Source organism: Lissotriton helveticus, chromosome 10 (genome assembly GCF_964261635.1).
Source record: "Lissotriton helveticus chromosome 10, aLisHel1.1, whole genome shotgun sequence".
NCBI lineage: Eukaryota > Metazoa > Chordata > Amphibia > Caudata > Salamandridae > Lissotriton > Lissotriton helveticus.
In genome coordinates this window covers 1,148,000,012-1,148,023,835 of record NC_136071.1, presented here as the reverse complement: position 1 = coordinate 1,148,023,835, position 23,824 = coordinate 1,148,000,012, and the positions used below count along the sequence as shown (strand labels likewise).

General features: G+C 47.7%; 1 protein-coding gene and 1 long non-coding RNA gene across 3 annotated transcripts in view; one reads left to right on the top strand and one right to left on the bottom strand.

The window, feature by feature from the left end:
• The window catches only part of SLC4A7 (solute carrier family 4 member 7), a 441,084-nt gene that overhangs the window by 116,013 nt on the left and 301,247 nt on the right, over positions 1–23,824 (bottom strand). For both annotated transcript variants that reach the window (XM_078663959.1, XM_078663958.1), the window contains 3 exons: positions 23,465–23,626; positions 21,032–21,145; positions 1,152–1,313 (listed from right to left, as the gene is read on the bottom strand). In XM_078663959.1, the coding sequence (XP_078520085.1) occupies positions 1,152–1,313; positions 21,032–21,145; positions 23,465–23,626 (438 nt within the window). The remainder of the gene's footprint in view (positions 1–1,151; positions 1,314–21,031; positions 21,146–23,464; positions 23,627–23,824) is intronic.
• Positions 1–23,824, top strand: part of LOC144784879 (uncharacterized) — a 334,923-nt gene that overhangs the window by 201,986 nt on the left and 109,113 nt on the right. The gene's annotated exons all lie outside the window — the stretch shown is intronic.

The following is a 23,824-nucleotide window of genomic DNA, read 5'->3' as shown; positions in this document are numbered from 1 at the left end:
AACCACTCAATTACTTAGAGTAGCATTCCAGGGCAGTATCCACCAATGCAAACAATGTGCTAGTGGTCACAGCAACAAACCATACCATTACTCAACCCAGCAAAACCCATGGGGAGACCAGGACAGCACAAATTTACAGGAACCATAATTTGCCCTTTTCCCTTTAGCTGTACAACAATCTTCTCAAATTATGGATGATACAACATTTATATAGAGCGGTTACTTGAAAGAGTGTACAGTTGCAATCCAAGAAATCCACACAATCCCAGTACACACTGTCAAAAATGGTGCCACTGTTCAGGCAATGCACAAATAAGCCCAAATACAGCTGGCATTTTTAGTTAACCGACATAGGACTGGCCTGTACATTAAGAAGTCCATCACTTCTCCACAGATTAACTACAGCATTTTCGGAGTAAAATATGGGGACGTACTGAAGATTTACATTAGAATGTGTGACCTCAGGACATTTAGTGGATCAAACCAATAAAAAGTAGACACTGCTTTCCCTCCCCATTCCTTCCTACACTACAGAGAAGGCTCCTGGACAGCAGCACATATCTCACATTACGGCTGTTACAACTAATAATGTACATTGTAATATTCAGAAAAATACCTTATTTCACACTATTGCACGCCAGTAAGCAAACAAACCTAGATGGAGTCAGTCTTCCATAGTACTTCACATAAACAAAGTCATACTTCTCTAGTCCTAATTTCACAGATAGCTGTGCTTTGAAAAATCCTCTTGTCTCAGTTCCTCACTACTGCTAGGCCTACAAAAGAGACCATTTTTTTTGGTAATAAAGACTTGGTCATCAGGGGAGTCGTTTACTGACAAACTGTTGATGATGCTTGAATAGCCTACCTTTTCTATTGCAGAATTGCCAAACTACTAAAGAACGGGATTCACCAAACAGTAGCGAGAAGTCAGTCTTTCATGACAAAGATTATCCGAATAAAATATTGTGACCTAGATACTACTAAACACCAAAGCTTTGGCCTAAGTATACAACCGTATAGTCTGAGGTATGATCTATAAGACACTGCTCATCGGCCAACAAACATTTTCAGGAAGATGGATTATTGCATATATTAGAGACAATAAGCTGTAACCAACGTTAAAGAAACAGGTACAAGCAAAATAATACCTTCAGCTTGTGTTCCTTTCGGTTGATGATGACTGCAGTGATTTGTTGATCCATGAAAATAAGGATCGTACAAAGGAGGGCAGGAACAGCTGCAGCTATCAAAGTCCACCAGGGATTCGTTCCAAGAGGATCCATAATCCAGCCCCTGTCTTTTCGAGTTGGCTAAAATATAAACAAAGAAAAAAACTTTTAACAAAGCAATAATTATGTAGCCAATGTAGGTCTTTTTTAGTCATCTAACAAAAAAACACAATTTGAGAGGCAGGTAAAATCTGATCAGAAGCCTTTATTTAAAAGGCTTGCTTCTTCTATAAACTACATCTTTGGTGAAATATAAAGAATAAAAAGAAAAGAAAAATGAATATGCTACTTACCAGTATGCATCTGTTCTTGGCATGTAGGGCTGCTAACATTCATATCTATAGCATAGATCGCCGCCTAGTGTTGGGTCCGGATGATTGCACATTGTTGTCCTGGAAGAGTCTTCGAAGTATCACGAGATAGGTGGCTCCTCCCCTGGACTACAGTGCGCATGGGCATCGACTCCATCCCCAGATTGTTTTTAGCCATTGTGGCAGAGATGGAGTGAAATAGTGTAAGTGATGTCCATGCTAATGATTGAATGCAAGAAAAGTCTGCAGCCGCTACGGGCGCCCGGGAGGAGGGCGGGCGATATGAATGTTAGCAGCCCTACATGCCAAGAACAGATCCATACTGGTAAGTAGCATATTCAGTTCGAGGCATGTGGGCTGCTAAATTCATATCTATAGCATAGAATACATAGCAGTCCCTCCATTAATGGCGGCCGCATGCGCCAGCTGCAGAAGTCTGAAAAAGTGTCTTAAGAACAGCCTGTCCTACAGCTGCCTGCTGATTGGAATGCACATCTACACAGTAATGTTTGGTAAACGTATGTGGTGTAGACCATGTGGCTGCTCTACAAATGTCTTCCAAAGGAATGTTACCTAGGAATGCCATAGAGGCTCCCAACTTGCGTGTGGAGTGTGCCCTGGGGAGGACCGTTAAAGTGCGCTTAGCTTTCAGATAGCAAATCTGAATGCACTTAACGATCCACCTGGCTATTCCAGCTTTGGAAATGGGGTTGCCTTTGTGCTGGGCTGAGAAGCAAACAAAGAGTTGCTGTGTCTTTCTAAATGGTTGTGTTCTGTCAATATAGTACATTAACGCCCTTTTGACGTCCAGCGTATGGAGCATTCTTTCTGCTACTGTTTCTGGGTATGGAAAGAATGCGGGCAGTTCAATTGTTTGATTGACATGAAACTGCGACACCACCTTAGGAAGGAAGTTGGGGTTAGTGCGGAGCACCACCCTGTTTGAGTGAATTTGTATAAATGGCTCTCGTATTGTGAGCGCCTGTAGCTCACTAACACGTCTTAGAGGCGTGATGGCAATGAGAAAAGCCACTTTCCATGTCAAGAACTGAATCTCACATGAATGTAGAGGCTCAAAAGGTGGGCCCATCAATCTGGTGAGGACCACATTGAGATTCCATACCGGAGCTGGTGGGGTCCTGGGAGGAATGACCAGTTTTAGTCCTTCCAGGAAGGCTTTAATGGCAGGCACCCTGAAAACAGAGATGCTGCCTGTTCTGAAGATAAGCCGCTATGGAGGATAAGTGTATCCGAATGGAAGCATATGCTAGATTGCATTTGTAGAGATGTAACAAATAGCGGATGATGTTAGGGATGGATGCATCTAGCGGGTTGATATTGTGTTCTGTACAGTAAATGACAAACCGCTTCCATTTTGCTGCATAGCAAGCTCTGGTAGTGGGCTTTCTTGCCTCCCGGATGATGTCCATGCATTCAGGAGGCAAATTAAGGTAGCCAAACTCTAAGACCTCAGGAGCCAGATCGCCAGATTGAGCTGTTGCGGATCTGGATGCTGAATGTCGCCATGGTTCTGCGTCAAGAGCCTGGGTGTGAGGCGCAGCCTTTGATGCGGTACCACGGAGAGTTCTAGAAATGTGGTGTACCATGGTTGGCGTGCCCACGTTGGAGCAACCAGGATGAGCGTCATCGAGTGTTGCTTTAGCTTTCTTGCCACCAGCGGAATGAGAGGTGCTGGGGGAAAAGCGTACGCAAATCTGCCTGACCAGTTCATCCATATCGCATTGCCCTGCGACTGTGGGTGAGGGAACCTGGCGGCAAAGCTTTGGCATTTTGCGTTTTCCTTTGTGGCAAACAAGTCTATCTCTGGATGACCCCATTGCTGGAAGTACGGGTGGAGTACTGATGGATGTATCTCCCACTCGTGCATTTGGTGGCTGTACCTGCTGAGCAGGTCCGCCATCTGATTGTCCTTGCCCGGGAGGTGTTCCGCCATGAGGAAGACGTTCCTCTGAATGGCCCACTTCCACATGCTCTGAGCCAGATGAGACAACTGTGGAGAGTGTGTACCTCCCTGCTTTTGGATGTAGTACATGGCTGTCATGTTGTCCGTCCGGATCAACACGACTTTGTTGCACAGATGTACTTTGAAGGATTTGAGTGCCATGAAGATTGCCATCAGTTCTAGATAGTTGATGTGCATCCTCTTTTGCTGCGTCGTCCATAGACCCTGCACCGTGTAGTGGAGCACATGAGCTCCCCATCCTTGGAGAGATGCGTCCGTCAGGATAATCTGTGGCACAGGCTCTTGGAACGGTCAGCCCTTGCAAAGGTTGTGTGGAATCCACCAATGCAGAGAGTTGTATGCCCGACCGGTCACCAACACTAGGTCTTTCAACGGTCCTTGAGCCTGAGTCCACTGATGCGCCAAGCATTCTTGGAGCGGACGCATATGCAACCGTGCGTGCGGGACTATGAAGATGCAGGAGGCCATCATGCCTATCAACTGCATGAACACTCTCGCTGGGAGTGAGTGTTGCGGTCTGAACCTCTGGATGAGCGACTGGATGTTGTCGATCCTCGCTGGGTTTGGCTGAGCTGTGGCAGCCAGAGTATTTATCGTCGCGCCCAAATACTGCCGCACATGGGCTGGCTGAAGGTGCGACTTTGGATAGTTTAGTGAAAATCCAGACCGTGAAAGAGGTGAATGGTGTGGGACATGTCTGCGGCGCACTGCTGTGCCAACTTGGCTTGAACGAGCCAGTCGTCTAGGTAAGGGTAGACATGTATGTTCTCTCTCCTGAGGTGCGCTGCTACTGTCGCCAGACACTTGGTGAACACTCTGGGGGCAGTGGTCACTCCGAAGGGTAGGACCTTGAACTGGTAATGCCTGTTTTGTATGGTGAACCTGAGGTATTTCCTGTGGGATGGATGGAGTGGTATGTGAAAATATGCATCCTTGAGGTCCAAGGTTGCGAGGAAGTCTCCCTGGTTTAGCAATGGAAGAAACTGCTGCAGTGTCAACATGTGTAAGTGTTCTGAAAGAATGTACTGGTTCAGAGGCCTGAGGTCCAGGATTGGTCTGAGTGAGCCGTTCTTTTTGGGGATTAAGAAGTACAGGGAGTACACCCCTGTGCCTTCCTCCTCCACTGGCACGAGCTCTATTGCGCCTTTTTGCAGCATCACAAGAACCTCCTGCTGCAATAAGTGCAAGTGCTCTGCTGACATAGGACGTTGTCTTGGGGGTATGTTGGGTGGAGTGGACGTTAACTCCAAACAATAACCGAACTGGATAAGTTTCCTTACCCACCTGTCTGTGGTGATGGACTTCCAGACTGGCAGGAACTGTTGGAGTCTCCCCCCGACAGGTGTTGGATGGTCGGGGGGCAGTGACCGGAAGTCACTGTTTGTTGGCGGCAGAGGAACGGGAACTGTTGTTGCCTCTGCCTCTGCCCTTGGCGCTGTTTCCTCGGTAACCTCCTCTACCCTGTTTGGGGTACGAGGACTGCGCCCCACCTTTACTGAATTGCGTCTGGTGTGCCAAGTGTCCTCTGTTAACACCTCGATTGCTTGAGCGACGAAAAGTGTTCCCCCTGAATTGCTGAGACTGAAGAGCACCCATGGATTTAGCCGTCTCAGTATCTTTCTTGATTTTTTCGAGGGTGGTGTCAACCTCTGGGCCAAATAGTCTGTCTGGATTAACTGGCTGGTTGAGGATAGTAGTCTATCTCTGGCTTGAACCCTGAGATGCAGAGCCATGCTTGACGCCTCAACATCACACTAGTGTTAATTGCTCTCGCTGCCGTATCTGCAACGTCGAGCGCACATTTAATTGCAGCGTTGGAGATGAGCTTGCCCTCCTGTATAAGCATCTCAGCTCCCTCTTTAAACTCGTCTGGAAGGTGTTGCAATAGCTGCTCTAAGGTGTCATAGTGTGCCCTATCGTATCTGGCCAACAGAGCTTGTGTGTTTGATTTAAAGTTTAGTTTAAAGGAGTTTGTAGAGCGCTTGGTAACACCTCCCGGTGTGTCCCCGCGCTATGGAGCGAGAGTGCAACAACAAAGAACAGAAACCAATCACACAGCAAAGAGGCAGGTTTTCAACTTCTTCCTAATGAATATGCTACTTACCAGTATGCATCTGTTCTTGGCATGTAGGGCTGCTAACATTCATATCTTAGCATTAGATCGCCGCCTAGTGTTGGGCTCGGATGATCGCACATTGTTGTCCTGGAAGAGTCTTCGAAGTATCCTGAGATAGGTGGCTCCTCCCCTGGACTACAGTGCGCATGGGCATCGGCTCCATCCCCAGATTGTTTTTCGCCATTGTGGCAGAAGATGGAGTGAAAAGTGTAAAGGATGTCCATGCTAATGAATAAATACAATAGTATATCTGCAGCTGCGACAGGCACCGGGGAGGAGGGCGGGCGATATGAATGTTAGCAGCCCTACATGCCAAGAACAGATGCATACTGGTAAGTAGCATATTCAGTTCGAGGCATGTGGGCTGCTAAATTCATATCTTAGCATAGAATACATAGCAGTCCCTCCATCAGCGGCGGTTGCCCGTGCCAGCTGCAGAAACCTGAAAAAGTGTCTTCAGAACAGCCTGTCCTACAGCAGCTTGCTGCTTGGAATGCACATCAACACAGTAGTGTTTTGTAAAGGTATGTGGTGTAACCCACGTGGCTGCTCTGCAAATATCCTCTAAAGGAATGTTCCCTAGGAAAGCCATGGATGCCCCCAGTTTGCGTGTGGAGTGCGCTCTGGGGGGTATTGTTAAAGTGCGCTTGGCTTTTTGATAACATATCTGGATGCACTTAACAATCCATCTGGCTATCCCTGCTTTGGAAATCGGGTTGCCTTTGTGTTGTGGTGCGAAGGCAACAAAGAGTTGTTTTGTTTTTCTAAAGGGTTGTGTTCTGTCTATGTAGTACATCAACGCCCTCCGTACATCTAAGGTATGGAGCATTCTTTCCGCCACCGTTTGCGGGTTTTGAAAGAATGCTGGCAAGTCAATAGTTTGGTTTAGATGAAACTGTGACACCACCTTCTGAAGGAATTTGGGGTTTGTGCGTAGCACTACCCTATTTGGATGAATTTGAATGAATGGCTCTTGGATTGTGAGCGCCTGCAGCTCACTGACACGCCTCAGAGACGTAATAGCTACAAGGAAAGCTACTTTCCACGTAGGAAACTGGAGTTCACACGAGTGCAGTGGCTCAAATGGTGGTCCCATCAGTCTGGTGAGAACGACATTAAGGTTCCACACCGGAGCTGGCGGTGTTCTTGGGGGAATGACTCGTTTCAGACCTTCAAGGAAGGCTTTAATGGCGGGCACTCTGAAGACAGAGAGGTGCTGCCTGTTCTGGAGATAAGCCGCTATGGCGGATAAATGTATCCGAATGGAAGTGTACGCTAGATTGCACTTGTAAAGATGCAACAGATAGCAGATGATGTTGGGGATAGATGCATCTAGCGGGTTGATGTCATTGGCTGTACAGTAAATGACAAAACGCTTCCACTTTGCAGCATAGCATGCTCTAGTAGTTGGTTTCCTCGCCTCCTTGATGATGTTCATGCATTCCGGAGGTAGGTTAAGGTATCCAAACTCTAGGACTTCAGGAGCCAGATCGCCAGGTTGAGCTGTTGCGGATCTGGATGCTGAATTTCTCCAAGGTTCTGCGTCAAAAGACTGGGCGTGAGGCGCAGTCTTTGATGCGGCACCAGTGAGAGTTCGAGGAACGTGGTGTACCAGGCCTGGCGCGCCCACGTTGGAGCAACTAGGATGAGAGTCATCTCGTGCTGCCTTAGCTTTCTTGCGACCAGCGGTATTAGAGGGGCTGGCGGAAAAGCGTACGCAAATTTGCCTGACCAGTTCATCCATATCGCATTCCCCTGCGACTGTGGGTGAGGGAACCTGGCGGCAAAGTGTTGGCATTTTGCGTTCTCTTTTGTGGCAAACAGGTCTATCTCCGGATGACCCCACTGCTGGAAGTACGGGTGGAGGACAGATGGGTGTAACTCCCACTCGTGCATTTGATGGCTGTACCTGCTGAGCAGATCCGCCATCTGATTGTCCTTTCCTGGGAGGTGTTCTGCCATGAGGAAAATGTTCCTCTGAATGGCCCACTTCCACATGCTCTGAGCCAGATGAGACAGCTGTGGCGAGTGGGTGCCTCCCTGCTTTTGAATGTAGTACATCGCGGTCATGTTGTCCGTCCGGACTAGCACGACCTTGTTGCACAGATGTACAATGAAGGACTTGAGCGCCATGAAGATTGCCATCAGTTCCAGATAGTTGATGTGCATCTTCTGTTGCTGCGTCGTCCATAGTCCCTGCACTGTGTAAGTGAGCACATGAGCTCCCCATCCCTGGAGAGATGCGTCCGTTGTCAGGACAATCTGCGGCACAGGCTCTTGGAACAGTCGGCCCTTGCAAAGGTTGTGTGGAGTCCACCAATGCAGAGAGTCGTACGCCCGACTGGTAACCAACACTAGGTCTGTCAATTGCCCACAAGCCTGTGTCCACTGATTCGCTAAGCACTCCTGGAGCGGGCGCATATGTAGCCGTGCGTGAGGGACTATGAAGATGCAGGAGGCCATCATGCCTATCAACTGCATGAACACTCTCGCTCCAGTGTTGTGGCCTGAACCTTTGGATCAGAGCCTGCATGCTGTCTATCCTGACTTGGTTTGGCTGAGCCATGGCCGTCAGGGTGTTGATCGACGCACCTAGGAACTGCCGGACATGTGCCGGCTGAAGATGCGATTTTGGGTAGTTCAGGGAGAAACCCAGATCGTGAAGAAGGTGAATTGTAGTCGACATGTCTGCGGCGCACTGTTGCTCCGACTTGGCTTGCACGAGCCAGTCGTCTAGGTAGGGGTAGACATGGATGTTCTGCCTCCTGAGGTGCGCCGCTACTGCCGCCAGACACTTGGTGAACACCCTCGGGGCTGTGGTGACTCCGAAGGGTAGGACCGTGAACTGGTAGTGCCTGCCTTGAATAGTGAACCTGAGGTATTTCCTGTGTGACGGGTGTAGTGGAATGTGGAAATAAGCATCCTTGAGATCTAAGGTTGCTAAGAAATCTCCCTGGTTTAGCAATGGAAGAATCTGTTGCAGTGTAAGCATGTGGAAATGTTCTGATAGTATGTACAGGTTGAGGGGACGTAGATCTAGAATGGGTCTGAGAGATCCGTCCTTCTTTGGAATAAGGAAGTACAGGGAATAAACCCCTGTGCCCTCCTCTCCCACCGGCACGAGCTCGATTGCTCCCTTTTGCAGCATCACCACTACTTCCTGCTGCAATAAGAGCAAGTGCTCTGCGGACATAGGCCTTTGCCTTGGCGGGATGTTGGGTGGAGTGGACCTCAACTCTAGGCAATAACCATACTGGACTAGTTGTCGCACCCACCTGTCTGTGGTGATGTTTCTCCAGACGGGCAGGAACTGCTGTAGTCTCCCCCCGACAGGTGTTAGGTGGTCGGGGGGCAGTGACAGAGAGTCACTGTTTGGCTGGAGCAGAGGAGCGGGAGCTGTTGTTTCCTCTGCCGCGACCTCTGTTGCTGTTATTTCTGTAACCTCCCTTGTTCTGTTTTGTGAACGAGGATTGTGCCCCACCTTTAGAGAACTGGGATTGTTGACCCATTTGTCCTCTGGTGACTCCACGTGCACCTGAGCGACGAAAATTGCTGCCACGAAACTGTTGTGACTGCAGGGCCCCCATGGACTTAGCAGTTTCTGTGTCCTTCTTTATTTTCTCTAGGGTGGTGTCAACATCTGGACCAAACAGACTATCAGGATTGACTGGCTGATTAAGGATTGTTGTCTGAATATCCGGTTTAAACCCTGAGATGCGGAGCCACGCTTGTCGTCTCAGCATAACGCTAGTGTTGATAGCTCTAGCAGCTGTGTCCGCAGCGTCAAGTGCACACTTGATGGCTGCGTTTGAGATTAGCTTTCCTTCCTCAATGAGCAGGTGGGTGGCTTCTTGGAACTGTGGAGGCAGGTGTTGTACAATCTGTTCTAGGGTGTCGTAGTGTGCCCTATCGTAACGCGCCAAGAGTGCCTGTGTATTGGCGATACGCCAAAAGTTTGATGCCTGTGCAGCTACTCTTTTGCCCCCTGCCTCTAGCACTTTGGACTCCTTATCCGGGGGAGGAGCTTCACCCGTTGTCTGGGAGTTGGCACGTTTCCTGGCATTGGCGACCACAAGAGAGTCCAGTGGCAATTGTCCCCGGATGTATGCGGGGTCCGCAGGTGCAGGTCTGTACTTTTTTTCAATGCGAGGGTTGACTACTCTCGCTCTTGTAGGCTCCTTAAATATGTCCCCGGCATGCTTGAGGACTCCTTTAAGCATAGGCAGTGTCTTTACTGTCCTTTCAGAGACTGAAAAAGTGTCGAAAAGGAAGTCTTCCTCAACTGGGTCGGCATGCATGTCCACATCATGATTGGCTGCCGCCCTTTCGAGTAGTGCATGAAAACCTGCTGAATCCTCAGTCGGGGATGCACGTGCATTAAAAAGCTGCGGGTCCTGCCCCACACCCTGGGTGTTCTGGTCACCAGTGTCATCATAGGAATCCGGTTGTGCATCAGGTTCATTGATAGGGAAATTGTACTGCTCGTCTTCATCATACCCCTCACCCGCAGAGTGTTCTGGGGAGGGAGTAGGGCTCCGTCTCGGAGGAGGCTGGATTGGTTCCGTGAGGCCTGAGGCGTCAAGGGGCACCCTCTTCTTCTTTAGTGGGATGACATAGGAGTCCACTGGCTCCGAAGTGATTTTCCTCTTATAGAGGGTCAGTGTGCCTGTGTCAGCGTCGATGAAATGCTCTGAATCGTCCTCTGATTCGAGTACCCTACGTGGAAGCGGGCCAGTCGGTGAAGAAATCACCTTTTTCGGTGCCGATTTGGTTGAAAATGCTTTCGGCGCCTCCTTCGGCGGCAAAAGAAAGAGAAGTTTCCCAGAGGGCTTCGCTGGAGTGTCCTTTTGCGGCTGCGGCGATGGTATCGGAGCCGACGGGGCAAAGGCCTTCTCCCTGATTCTTTGCAGTGATTCGGCTATGAGGGACGGCTCACTCACAGTTTGTTTCGGCGCTGACGAGGATGGTCTTATCTTTCCCTCGGATCCGACGTCCTTGTGGGCCTTGTGCGCGGATCCTGTCTTTACCGCCTCCGATTCCTGTGTTCGGGGCGCAGACTTCTTTCCGTGTGCCTGCGTAGCCTCCTTGGAGCCGACTTTGGCGGGCTTGGACGGCGTCGTAGCCGCTGACCCGTGCCGACCATCTTTTTTGGAGGATCCCTCCTCTGGCGTCGGTTTCGATTTTGCAGCATCGGAATCGACGGACTTCTTCGACTTCTGCGGACCGGAGGTCGACGGAGTCGATGGGTAGCGGGCACCGTCGTTTTCACCGGCACGGCAGCCATCTTAGGGACACTCGAGTCCTTAAGTTTCGGTTTCGTTTTCGGGTCGGCCATTTTAGGTGTTGTCGATCCCGATGGTTTCGGTTTTGGTTCCGAAACAGTCTGCTCAGCAAGTAAGTCCGTGGCCGGGCCCGAAGGCGGGGCTGTGGCTTGCGGCAACGGGTCTTGGGTAAGGCCAACAGGCGATCCCGTGTCCCGGTCGGTATCCTCGTAACCTTCGGGGCAGAGCTCGTCCCCCGAGCTGTCTGCCGCTGCCCCATAAATCTCATCGTCGTCTCCTACCTCGTCGACGTATTCAAGGCCTTGACCCGCGACTCCGTCGTCGTCTCTCGGATCCGCCTCGACCTCCGTCTCGGGTGGGGAGATTTGGAGATGATGACCCTGGTCCTCTTCGTCCTGGTCGCCGAAGATGTTCTCCGGATCCGGGGCCGCTTGTTTAGCTTCCATGCGCACCGCGCGCCGAAGCTTGAGAGTCTTCTTTGAGCGGAACTGTGCACACAACTTGCACTTGCCGTCGTCGTGGTCAGGCGAAAGGCATTTGTTACACACGGGGTGTAGATCGATGTGTGGGTACTTGGACCCACAGAGCGGGCAGTACTTAAACGGGCTCCGCTCCATGTCCGAAAAGTTTTGCAGTCGTGTCGCGATGAGAAGGCCTCAAAGTTCCGAGAGCGAAGAAAACTCCGCTTATTCCGGCTCCAAGAGACGGAAGACTCGAGACCGTGCGCAGACAATACCGACGCAAGAAAATTTGAGGCCTTTTGGCCGCTAAAAGTTAGTTTTTCTTGGTTCCGACAGTAAGACGTCGAGACCACATCCGAACCCAATGGCGGAAAAAAAACAATCTGGGGATGGAGCCGATGCCCATGCGCACTGTAGTCCAGGGGAGGAGCCACCTATCTCAGGATACTTCGAAGACTCTTCCAGGACAACAATGTGCGATCATCCGAGCCCAACACTAGGCGGCGATCTAATGCTAAGATATGAATTTAGCAGCCCACATGCCTCGAACACATCATTTCATTACTCTCCAACCTGGTATCTAGAGGCAGGAGGTTCCATTGCTTGGCAGCTAAGGTGCGGAAAGATCTGCCTCCCATTTTGGCTTTTTTGGGGCATGTAGTTTTAAGCAGACCCATTCCTTTGGATCTAAGAGATCTGTTAGGTTCATATACAGACGCCAAATCAGACATATATGCCGGTGCTCTGTGATGAATTATTTTATGGCACCAAAGCATAGCTTTAAAAACAATCCTCTTACTGATCGGTAGCCAGTGGAGGGCTGCTAGAGAGGGGCGTGAAGGAGCTCGGCGGGGAAGCCTTAGCACCAGGCGAGCTGCCGAGTTTTGTAAAACCTGTAGCTTTTTTATGTTTTTCACTGATGTCCCCATGAGCAGCACGTTTCCGTAATCAATACGGGACGTTATCAGTGCCTGCGTCATGGTACGCCTGGAGTTAATGGGTAGCAGGTCGAGGGTGCGGTTGAGGGTTTTCATTACCCCAAAACATTTACCAACAGTCTTCTTTACGTGACTGTCAAAGGACAGTTTATTGTCCACCCATACACCTAGATTCTTCGCCTCTCGTGCAGGGGAGGGCAGAGGACCCAGACAGCTAGGCCACCACTCTGACGTCCATTTGACCTCAGTGCCTCCAATAATGAGGACCTCTGTTTTTGTCCCATTGAGTTTCAAACAGTGTTCATTCATCCACATAGCCAGTTTGGACATGCAGGCATTGAAGTTATCAGCTTCCTTAGAAGGGGCTTGAGTCAGAGATATGAGGAGTTGCGTGTCGTCGGCGTAGGAGACAAGCTCCACGCCAAACGACTGCACTACCTCTGCCAGAGGGGCCATGTAGAGATTGAACAGGGTGGGACTCAGGGCAGAGCCCTGAGGAACCCCCTGTTCAAGCATCACCCTATCGGAAAGGAAAGTCCCTCTTTGAACCTGGAAGCTCCTATTAATCAAGAAAGATTTCAGCCACCCCAGTGCCTTGTTGGTAACTCCCGCTTTATTTAGACACTGTAGCAAGATGGAGTGTGCTACAGTGTCAAAAGCGGCACTGAGATCAAGCATGATGAGGGCCATTGTCTTTCCCTCATCTGCTCCCTCACGTAAGGTTTCAGTGGCCCTCAGGAGAGCTGTCTCCGTAGAGAAGCCTGTTCTAAAGCCCGACAGATTTATGGAAAACATTATGGGTCTCAAGATGTTCCATGAGTTGACTGTTAGCGATTTTCTCTGCTAACTTGGCCACATAGGGTAGCAGGGATATAGGTCGTAGGTTATCCATTATGTCCATACTGATGTTCGGTTTTTTCTTGATGGGTAATACTATTGCCTGTTTCCATTCCTCCGGAAGGCAGGAGGTTGTAAAGGAGGTTTGTAGTAAGTGCCTGAGATGGGGTTCTAGTACAGGAAAAGCTTCAGCTAAAATTTTCGGGGGTGCCGAGTCCCGGGGAGAGCCCGATTTGATTTTGTTGCTCATTTTGGACAGAATTTCATAAGAGGAAACTACAAAAGAATTGAGACATACAGGTGTATTTACAAATTTATCATTTTCAATGAAGCCCGTAGCCGAATCTATCGGTTTAGAGAAACTAGTATAGATTTTGTTAATTTTGCCTGCAAAATACTGTGCAATATTATTGCAAGCTTCCACTGAATCATTTTGAGCGGGGGAGGTCACGTCCACTATGGATATCTCTTTGTATATCTGAAACAGTTCCTTGGAGGAATTGCCTGCTTCCATAATACGGGTGTGATAATGCTCTGCTTTGGCCAGACGAACTGATTTATAATATACTCTCTGTGCTGTTTTATGTTGTATTTTAATATCTGCACAGAAGTTCTGTCGCCAAGCTCTCTCAAGTTTCTTACAAGCCGTTTTCATAGCCTGCAGTTCTTGGCTAAACCAAGGAGCAGTTTTCTTCGGCCTCCTGGCATTGGACAGGGAACGGCTGGGGGCTGTGGTATCCAGGGCCTTAGTGACGATATTATTTAAATTATCATTAGCTGCCTCACAGTCGACCCCTTTCGGAGGGCCTTCGTCATGCACAATTTGATTGAACGAATCTAGAGAGAAGTTCTTCCATTTTCTGCGTTTGTATCGCAGGGATTGATGACGAAAAAGCTCCGTCCTGTCAAGTTGGACTTTGATAGGAATAATAAAATGATCCGACCAAGGTATGGGTATAGGAGCAGAGGTGTGCACTCCCTGCCAGTTTCCAAAGACGGGGTCTAGTAAGTGTCCTAATTGATGAGAAGGTTCTTTATTTTTTAGATATTTTTTGATATGCGCCAGATGTTGGCTGCCTGTGCAGCCACCCGTTTCCCAGATGCCTCCAGCACTTTCGACTCTTTGTCCGGGGGAGGAGCTTCACCCGTTGTCTGGGAGTTCGCCCTCTTGCGGGCATTAGAGACCACTAAAGAGTCCAAAGGTAACTGGCCCGTATGCAAGTTGGGTCGCCAGGTGCCGGCCTGTATTTTTTCTCTATTCTGGGGTTGACAACCCTTGCTCTCGTGGGTTCCTTGAAAATGTCTGTGGCATGCTTGAGGACCCCCTTGAGCATTGGAAGCGTTTTCACAGTTTTTTCGGCAGCAGAGAAAGTGTCAAATAAAAAATCAACTTCCACAGGGTCAGCATGCATCTCCACTTTATGGTTTGTAGCTGCCCTTTCAATCAAGGCATTAAATGCCGCAGAGTCTTCAGTGTGAGAAGTTTTCACACCATAAACCTGAGGGTCATGGACAGCTTGCTGGTCCCTATGATCACCAGAGTCCATCCACGAGTCCTGTTCATCAGGGTCTGTGTTTTCAGGAAAATTGTACTCCTCATCTTGCTCACCCTCATCTGCATCTGAGCAAGTGGGTGAAGGTGTTGGACTCCTAGGTGGTGGAGGAATGTGTTCAACAAGTACTGGTGTCTCTGGTGCTGGTCTTTTCCTCTTTAGAGGTATTACAAACGACTCCAAAGGCTGTGATGTAATTTTCCTCTTGTAGAGCGTTAGTGTTCCCGTGTCGGCGTCGATGAAATGCTCCGACTGCTCTTCTAATAAAGGTTGTCGACGACCAAAACCTCCACTCAGTTGTGTTTGCTTCAACCCTTCAGAGTCCTTGGGCACCGATCGTGGTGCAAAGGCCTTCGGCGCCACCTTTGGTGGTAGAGTATAGAGGATCGGCATCGAAGTTTTCTTCAGTGGGACCATTGGTTTTGGTACCGAGGGCGTTTTCGGCTCCGACGTTGACGCCTTGTCCCGTATCCGTTTGAGGGAGTCCGAGACCTGCTTCATAAAAGAAGCGGATGGTTTCGTCGACCCGACCGATGACCTCGGCCCACCCCCAGGGGAAGACCCGAGCGTCGATGACTTCTGTTTAGCCGCCGGAGGCGCAGACGTATCCTCGACAACTGCGCTTCGGCCGCCTTCCACGGCCACAGGCGTTGACGCAGACTGCTTCGGATCGGCAGCCTTTGCCTTTGGCGTCGGGACTCCAGACTTCGGCTCGGTGCCCTTTGCCGACTTCGTCTCGACGGCCCTTTTGCCTGTTGGGGCGGTAGCCTTGGCTGAAGTCGGTTCGACAGTCTGCTTTGACTTCGACTCGATCACCTTGCTTGACCCCTGCTCGACGACCTTCCTCAAACTTGGCTCCTTGACCACTTTCGGCACCTTTGCCTGATCAACAGGCGTCCTAGGCTTCGAGTCCCCCGAAGACGACGGTGTCGATGGTGGAGCCGACGTCTTCGGTTTCGATGGCGTGTCGTCCATCTTTGTTTTCGTCGACACCGATGTTTTTAGTTTCGGTTTCGATTTAGGTAATGGCGGCTCCGCCGAGGTGTCCGTAGCCGGGCCGGAAGGCGGGGCCGTGGATCGAGGTGTAAGGTCTTGGGTAAGGCCGTGTGGCGATCCCGTGACCTGAGCCTTTGTAAGAGTACGAACGGGGTATAGCTCTTCCTCCGAGCTATCTTCCATGGCCCCATATGCTTCTTCGTCGTCCCCTACCTCATCGACGTTTTCTTCTAGGTTTTGGCCCTCGACGTCTTCTCCGTAGTCGGCCTCGACCTCCGCTGATGGTGGTGAAATTTGCAGTTGAAGCTCTTGCTCGTCTGCTTCGGGGTCTTCGAAGATGTCCACCGGTGCCGGGGCCGATCGCTGGGACTCGAGGCGCGCCACGCGCCGAAGTTTGATCGTCTTCTTCGATCTAAATCTCGAACAGGCCATACAGTTGGCCTCGTCGTGGTCCGGCGACAGGCACTTATTGCACACAGGATGGACGTCTATGTGTGGGTACTTAGAACCACACACACGGGGCAGTGTTTGAACGGACTCCGTTCCATCGTCGTATCGGCAAAGTCTTGCTGCGTCGACAGGGCCTCGATGACCGAAGAGTCACCCGACTCCTCAGATATCCGACTCGACGTATACACGAGACCGAACAATACCGACGGGGTAAAGGAAGGCCTTTTGGCCTAGAAAAAGTTTTTATATCGATTCCGAACAGGAGATGTCGAAATTACATCCGAACCCAATGGCGGAAAAAAACAATCTGGGGATGGAGTCGATGCCCATGCGCACTGTAGTCCAGGGGAGGAGCCACCTATCTCGTGATACTTCGAAAACTCTTCCAGGACAACAATGTGCAATCATCCGGACCCAACACTAGGCGGCGATCTATGCTATAGATATGAATTTAGCAGCCCACATGCCTCGAACACAAGCATTTGCAATGCAATAGGTCTCGCAGTTGTGAGAGTTTGAGCTATTGGCATTGTAAATGGCAATGCCTTTTAATTACGTGTTTATTTTTAAAACATAAATGAAAGGCATTGTCATTTACAATGCCAATAGCTTAAACTCTCGCAAATGCGAGACCTATTGCATTGCAAATGCTTGTTTTAAGTAGTAGTTGGGGGAAGCAACACAGGAGAGCGGAAGAAACATGGGAGGGCTGGAGCAACACTGGGGCACACATGAGTGAAGGAGAAGAAATGGGCAAGAGACCAATGTGGAGCGGGCGGGAGAGAATCATACCGGCAAGAAGCCAACGGGGGAGTACAGGGGTGAGGAGGACATTCAAAGGGCAAGAGAGGAAGAACCGGGGAAGCAACAGGGAGGGCAAAGTTGGGATGGAGGAGCAACAAGCGAGACAGCAACATGGCGTGGGGGAGGGGGGAGGCACACAGGCGAGAAAGCAACAGAGGGAAGTACAGGAGGGCAACGAGAATGGGGTAGGATAAACAACAAAGAGCAACACAGAGTGTAAGAGGAAAGAACACAAGGGAGACAGCTGGGGAAAACACTTGTGGCATGGTTAACAGTGAAGAAACAAGTTGTAGTTTATTATCAAGCTCCGGATAACAAGTCTTTGAGCTGAAGGAGGATGCAAGAGTAATACAGTCAAACGTAGCCCCTGCAGATCCTACTTGCAAAGCGTCACCCCCTTGAAGATCTTTTATTGGTAAACAAATACATCACTGTTGCGCACAATGCAAACTAAAAGCATTTAGTCGGTCCAGTGGTTTCTAGACAGCACGCAGCCACTAGAATTATGCGATTTTACTGTTTTTTTCACAAGTCGCACAATTAATTACATTGGTCAGGAATCAAACGCGTTATAGTGTCACAGACGTACCTATTGTACTTTTGAAAAACAGGTGTCATTTTAACGGCTGGCTACGTGGCATGCATTCCAATAACTTTTCAGGCCTGGGTTTTATTTAATAATCAAGTGCACTCCGGGGCCATGAAAGTTGTATCCCGGTGACACCGAGTCATTTGGTAACACACCTGAGTGGAAAAGCACATAAGATGTGCTCTTTTATCATGTTAAGTGGACAGCACATACTATGATAGTTGAGAAGCTGGGCACATTCCAATAGAAGCGCTCAGAGTTGGCAAACTTGGCAAAGGACAGTACAACACGAGAGCGGTTTTGGCTTTACATCGGAAGGAAAGGCGCTGTACAACTGCTATTGCGTTATAAAAGCTTAGCGCAACATCTACACTCCAGTTACAATGGTTAAGGGACAACACGGATATCAAAGAACTAAGGGACAATGTTTACTTTAGGGGCCAGCGGCAGCTAAAATCCTCAGTGTCCCAGTTCGTCCAACCCCGGCACCTGCCGTATGCACTCACCTCTGCCCGCACTGGATCTGCGCTTGAAGCTGTTCCTTAGGAAGTTGGCAAACTGCACCATAACCCTGCCCCTCGCAGCACCCGGTCCCGCTTCACCGGTGACCCGCTCCGCACTGATCACGCTGCAGTCTTTCAGCTGAGTCTTTCACCTCAGAGCTACACACAGCACTTCCACGTCCATGGGGCACGCGCGGCTTTCGTTTTCTCTTGACCTTTGAGGACGTGCCCTGGGATTAGATGTTTGGAGTAGGCAGGCGCCTGTATTCCAAGAGCGGCGAGCGTGACTCCGAAAAGTCCCCTTCAGCGCCATATAACCCGGATCCAGGAGCAAACAAAACTGGCTGAACTTTTTTTGGAGCAGAACACGAAACCGAAAGCACGGTGGAGCGCAAAGCACACCACACGAGGCAGAGCGCGAGGCAGAGCGAGAGAAAAGAGACATGCGCGTTCACCGCCCATGTCTGCTCAAGCGTGCGTTCACACCCATTGTCTGCAATGGGTTTTTAAGTTCGTGCACATCTACTGTCCCACTTCGCAGCCTACACAGTAACAATAAGTCTCACTTCGCGAGCAGCGCATATCGCTGCATCGCTAGGCGGGACCTAAAAACACCTTTGCCCAAAAAGTACATCAAATGATTTGAGAGGCAGAAATCATTTGATGCACATTTGAAGCCTCTATACTTTTTTGCGTGGAAAAAGCCCCTTATAACATTAAACATGGGTATTTTATATCATTGGTGAAAGCCATCTTTGAATTTCGTAAAAATATAATCTGTGTGGTACCGATTTAAGGAAAACATTTGAGGAATGTGAAGAGGGTTGTTGTCTCGTGGAAAGACTGCTATATTTTTTCAAGAGGTAATTGTTTTATTGCAATTGTCGAAGTCAGCAGGCAGGCTGGCACGGTTGAAGCCAAGTCAGTTGCTAGGGCTTCTGTTCTATTTACTCTTCACACCAGTCTTCTTGCAGGTCAACAGGATCTTATTTCCTTATGCTCCCCATAATACTAGATTTAGGGGCGTTAGGGGAGTGCAGGGTAATGTACTACCGACCCCTGGGTCAACTACGCCTCTTATATGACCACTTCCTGTGGTAAGTGGGCATAACCCTGTCCCAGAACTCAAAGGATTGCCATTACATTACAAACATGGCAGACTACGAAATTTCATCTTCACTTCTAGTGGTGGAACTAACCTGAAGCGGACCACACCTCTTAGACTATTAATTTTCCACCTTGCCCAGAAACCAAACAGGCCCTGGCATTCTTTCCTGTGAAGGAAGGTGGATTACCATACCAAAGGCAGAGGGCTCTTTGAAGCTCCCTGCCTTGGAATGCTAATTTGCAGGTCATCCTGTGGCAGGGGGTGTAAACACCTTCCGCCCGAGCAGGTCTTGTTCATGACCCCCTGAGAGCTGGTCTGTGATGGCAGGCTGGCTAAGACGAGTCAGCTAGCACACAACTAGTCAGTAGGTTTTCAGGGGGTACCTCTAAGGTGTCCTTTGGGTGCATGTATTAATAAAGCCATCACTGGAATTAGTGTGGGATTATTAATATGAGATATTTGAAACCAAACCTCTGTTTTAAGTGAAGTCATCAAGTAGCTGGAGAACTAGTTTTCACCAGTGTCCATCACTTGTTTTAAAATGGTTTCCCGGATCACTTGTACTGGCAGTAATGAAGCTGACCAGCACAGGTGCATATCTGCTGCTGCCCATAGGGACCCTCTTTAGTACCTCCGGCACTAGGTACCAGGGGTACCGTTTACTAGGGACAGAGAGGATGCTAACGGTATTGCCTATTGGGGTACAATTGTAGAGTTTTGGGAAAGATCTGGCACAGATCAGCAAAAACCCAGTGCACTTCCAGTCAAAATCACATCAATACCAGGCAAAAAGTGGGGATTACTATATCAAAAAGGGGCACTTTCCTACAGTGGTGCAGTAGCGTGGTCCAAATCAGAGTGTGGTTTGTGGCTTCTATGTGTGCACAGGGTGGCCACATGAGCATATATTGAACTGTTTGTCAGTTCTTACACTACCTAGGATATGTGGCTGCTTCAGATGTGAAGAGAGTGTTGGCCATCAAGGCACTCAGAGTGGGGGTAAAAGCTTTCTTTAGGTCTCGCTTTCATGCAAAGAAAAATCAAGAGACCAGGATCTGGCAACTCCCAAGATGAGAATTAATTGTGTAAAGGTGAGCTGCTACGGATAAGCTTCATTGTTCTGGTCTATACTGAAATTTGCTCTAAATACAAGCAAAATAACCACAGAATTTGAGATCTGTGGTGCACACCCAAGTTAACATGACCGTTTAATGGAGGTCTTTGGTAAAAGCCCACAGTGGTTCCCAGGTGTGCATAGCATGATATCCCTCAAGGATCAGATGAATTACACACAACATGGTCTCTACTCTGTTGCCACCCTGACGAGGAGGTGGTGGTTATCAATAAGGCATAACAGATCCTCTTGCTATTCCACCTGCATGACTAAGGAAGCTGTTTTTTTTAAGTTCCCCGACCCATATCCAGCAAACCTGCCGTGGCTTGAGAGATCAGGGAGAAACTTTTGAACATGGAGATGCCAGTGTAATACTAACAAAAGAAAAACTTAATGGATTTAATTATTTGTATGGTCTGTTTTCTTTTGATAGACGCCCACAACGAAAGAGAAATATTGAAGTTTTGTGCTCTTTAAACAAATCCGATTTGATTTTGTTTGGGTCATACATTGTGTTGGAAATAATTAATGATTTCTTTATGACTACATTTGCAATAAATATATTGCTGTATTGATTCAGAAAGGATTCTAAATCAACCCGCTGATTCAAAACAACTAAAGAACAGCTCTTCACAGCCCAGTAGGTAGAAATGAAACCCAAGATTAAAAAAGGATGTCTTTACTGCAACAAAAAAGTGGCAATTCTTTGTAATGTACTGTGTTGTCTATTCCATCCTATTCTACAAACCTCACCTCAAACTTTTCAGGTACATGAAGCTTAGGAGAAGGTACTCCAACCAAGTAATCAATCAAAACCATAGTCACAATGGTTAAAAATACAGCAAAGTCACTGATTGTCGATCGCACCTAGGGAAAACAAATGCAAAAAGAAAACAGATTACACCACTGAAAAGCACCATACAGAACAAGCATTTGCAGTGCAATCTCTCGCTTTGGGACCTTATATGTATTTAGCTATGCAGCACATTAGCCTGGATGCTGAAACATCTACGGTCCTTTAACATGGAGGGAAAGTAAGCATCAATCTGTGTGACACGCCAGGTATTGGAACACATGGTAAGAAATATTGCCTTTCAGCGGAAAATTGTATAATCCAAAGCTCTGTTTTAAATATACAATCAGGGCCTTCGGTGGTCAACTCACTGAAAATACAAGATTCGAAAAAAATATTGTCTACGGGTGCTCGTGGAAGACAATGTCTATGGACTAGAATCTAGAGAATGCTAAAGTGATTCTTGTATTTTAAGGACCTCTGCTAATCGTTTTCTATCAAGACAGTTACCAGATTTTTTTTTTTAAAATAAAGTCTCAGCAGAAAGCCATTCTTGGATTTTTTGTGACCTCTGCTGGTCGTTTTCTATCAAGACAGTTAAATAGAGACAGTTGAACAGAAAAAAAGTCCCTAAGAGGAAGCAGACAAGTCCTAGGGTTGATCTCCAGAGCCCACATAGTACATATACATATAAGTATATAATAAGTATATACTAAAGTATATACAAGAGGTCTCGAATGCTCAACCTAAAAATGGCAAAACAATTAAGGCAAGCACCTCGTTTTTAAATATATATAGTTTATCAAACCGTTTTCTTCCAAACCATTATCTAACAGGCTGCTGATTTTTCAGAAAACGGAGATCGTCCTAAAACTATTAAAATCATAATATATGAAACCTATTTTGTAAGTAATTTGCTTACATAGGGAATGTTTTAGCAACAGTAGCCATGTCACAACTTACTGAGCAGTGATGAAGTAAGTGAGCTACCTTTTCTCCAAACATGTCTGTTTGGCCATGTGCTGTGCTATTACGTGTAGTCCCATCCATTGACATCCAGCAGAGGTACCCCTTGGGGAGCACATTGCCCCTTGGTACTCCTCGTCTCAGAAGACATGAAGGAATTGACAGACATCTACCAAAGATCAGTCACCTTACTTTGTTATAACCTCCAAACTTTACTAGGCAATCACATGCAAATAGGAAGCTGTTTAGAGGATTTGGGAGCTGATAAAGGGGCGATTTTAGGACACTGTGCCAGAATACATAAGTTCACTTGTATGAACCTTGTAGTCTGGTGACTTGATATCCATGGGACCATCAAAATAAATTTGAACTGAATACCAGAGCATCAACTCACAGGAGAAACAAACAGCAAATGCATTACTAAGTTGAATCTTTGTGTTCTGTTGTGTTATTTGTTTAATTTGTTTGCTTTATTTAGGATAACAATCCTAAGGGCGGCAGAGGGCTGTACAATTTTTCCATAAAAACAAAAATGTCAGAAGGAGAATGCAATGCAAATACTTAGAAATACTTTGTCATTGTGATTATGGCAATAATAACTATTAAAACGGGGAAGTTAATGAACTATCAGTAAGTTTATGATCACAGACTAAGTCAAGATCAGTTCACTTGGTTTTCTTAAAAGGGATGGGCATTAAGAGAGAGCTCTTATTTCAACGCAATGGTCTTTGCTACTGAAAATAAAATAGTTTTTTTTAAGACAAAGGGAATTTTGCTAAATAAGGACCATGCTTCAGATTATCCGAATTTTTCTAAAAGGTTGCACTGAACGATGTTGATCCTGTGAGGTAATATTAGGATGTTTTAAAAAGGGGGATACAAATGGGATTCAGCATATCTTTACTCACCTAGAAAATTGAGGAGTGGGCATCAGAGGGCACCACAAAATACATCTGGGCTTCATTTGCAAACTGACATACAGAAGCGCTCTGCTCGCGTCCAACACGCAGAAGCCCAGTGTGTAGGTTAAGTAACATGATGACAGTTCAACCCTTAAAGAATTGCCCTTAAACTTGACCAGTGTAGAGCAAGGTCAGGACTCTGGTACATCAGTGCAAGACCATCTCAAAAGCTCATGCAGATTCAACAAAAATATCTCCTTATTTCAATCTTACTGATTTCAGTGTCTCTGCCTTTAGCTGCTTTGATTTTAAAACACAATGCAAGGTAACACAGGGAAAATGAAAACTCCTACAGTAGGTTATGGTTTAGCTTTGGTCAAGCATTATTGGATGTAAATCATATGTGAAGCAAGTTCTGTTTTGGAGAAACTAGAACTCCATAGCAGAAGAACGGTATGATGTACGACTTTAAAGCGGTTACAAGGACGATTGATAAAAGGCACATCCATGCTACACAAGACTTACCTTGGTAGGAAAGTAGGTTTTGGTCTTAAACTGCTTTAGGAAAGAAGAGAGGAAACAAGTCGCAAAAAACAGGATAACGGACCAGAATAGTACATCAGGAACGTAAGGACCATGATGGCCGCATGCAGCTCCAAAATAATCCCCATGCAACTGTTTACATTCCTAGAAAGGAAAAGAAAATAACGGGTAAACGTATGCCTCAAAACAGTCTTGCAACATTAACAATGTTCTAAATGTGGTATTAGAGCCAAGTACGAGACCCTCACCTTTTATTTCTCCCTCAAAATCACAAAAAGGAGCACAAGTGTCACACTAATCTCTTATTTGGCCAGAGACCAGGTTAGCACCACAGTGAAATTA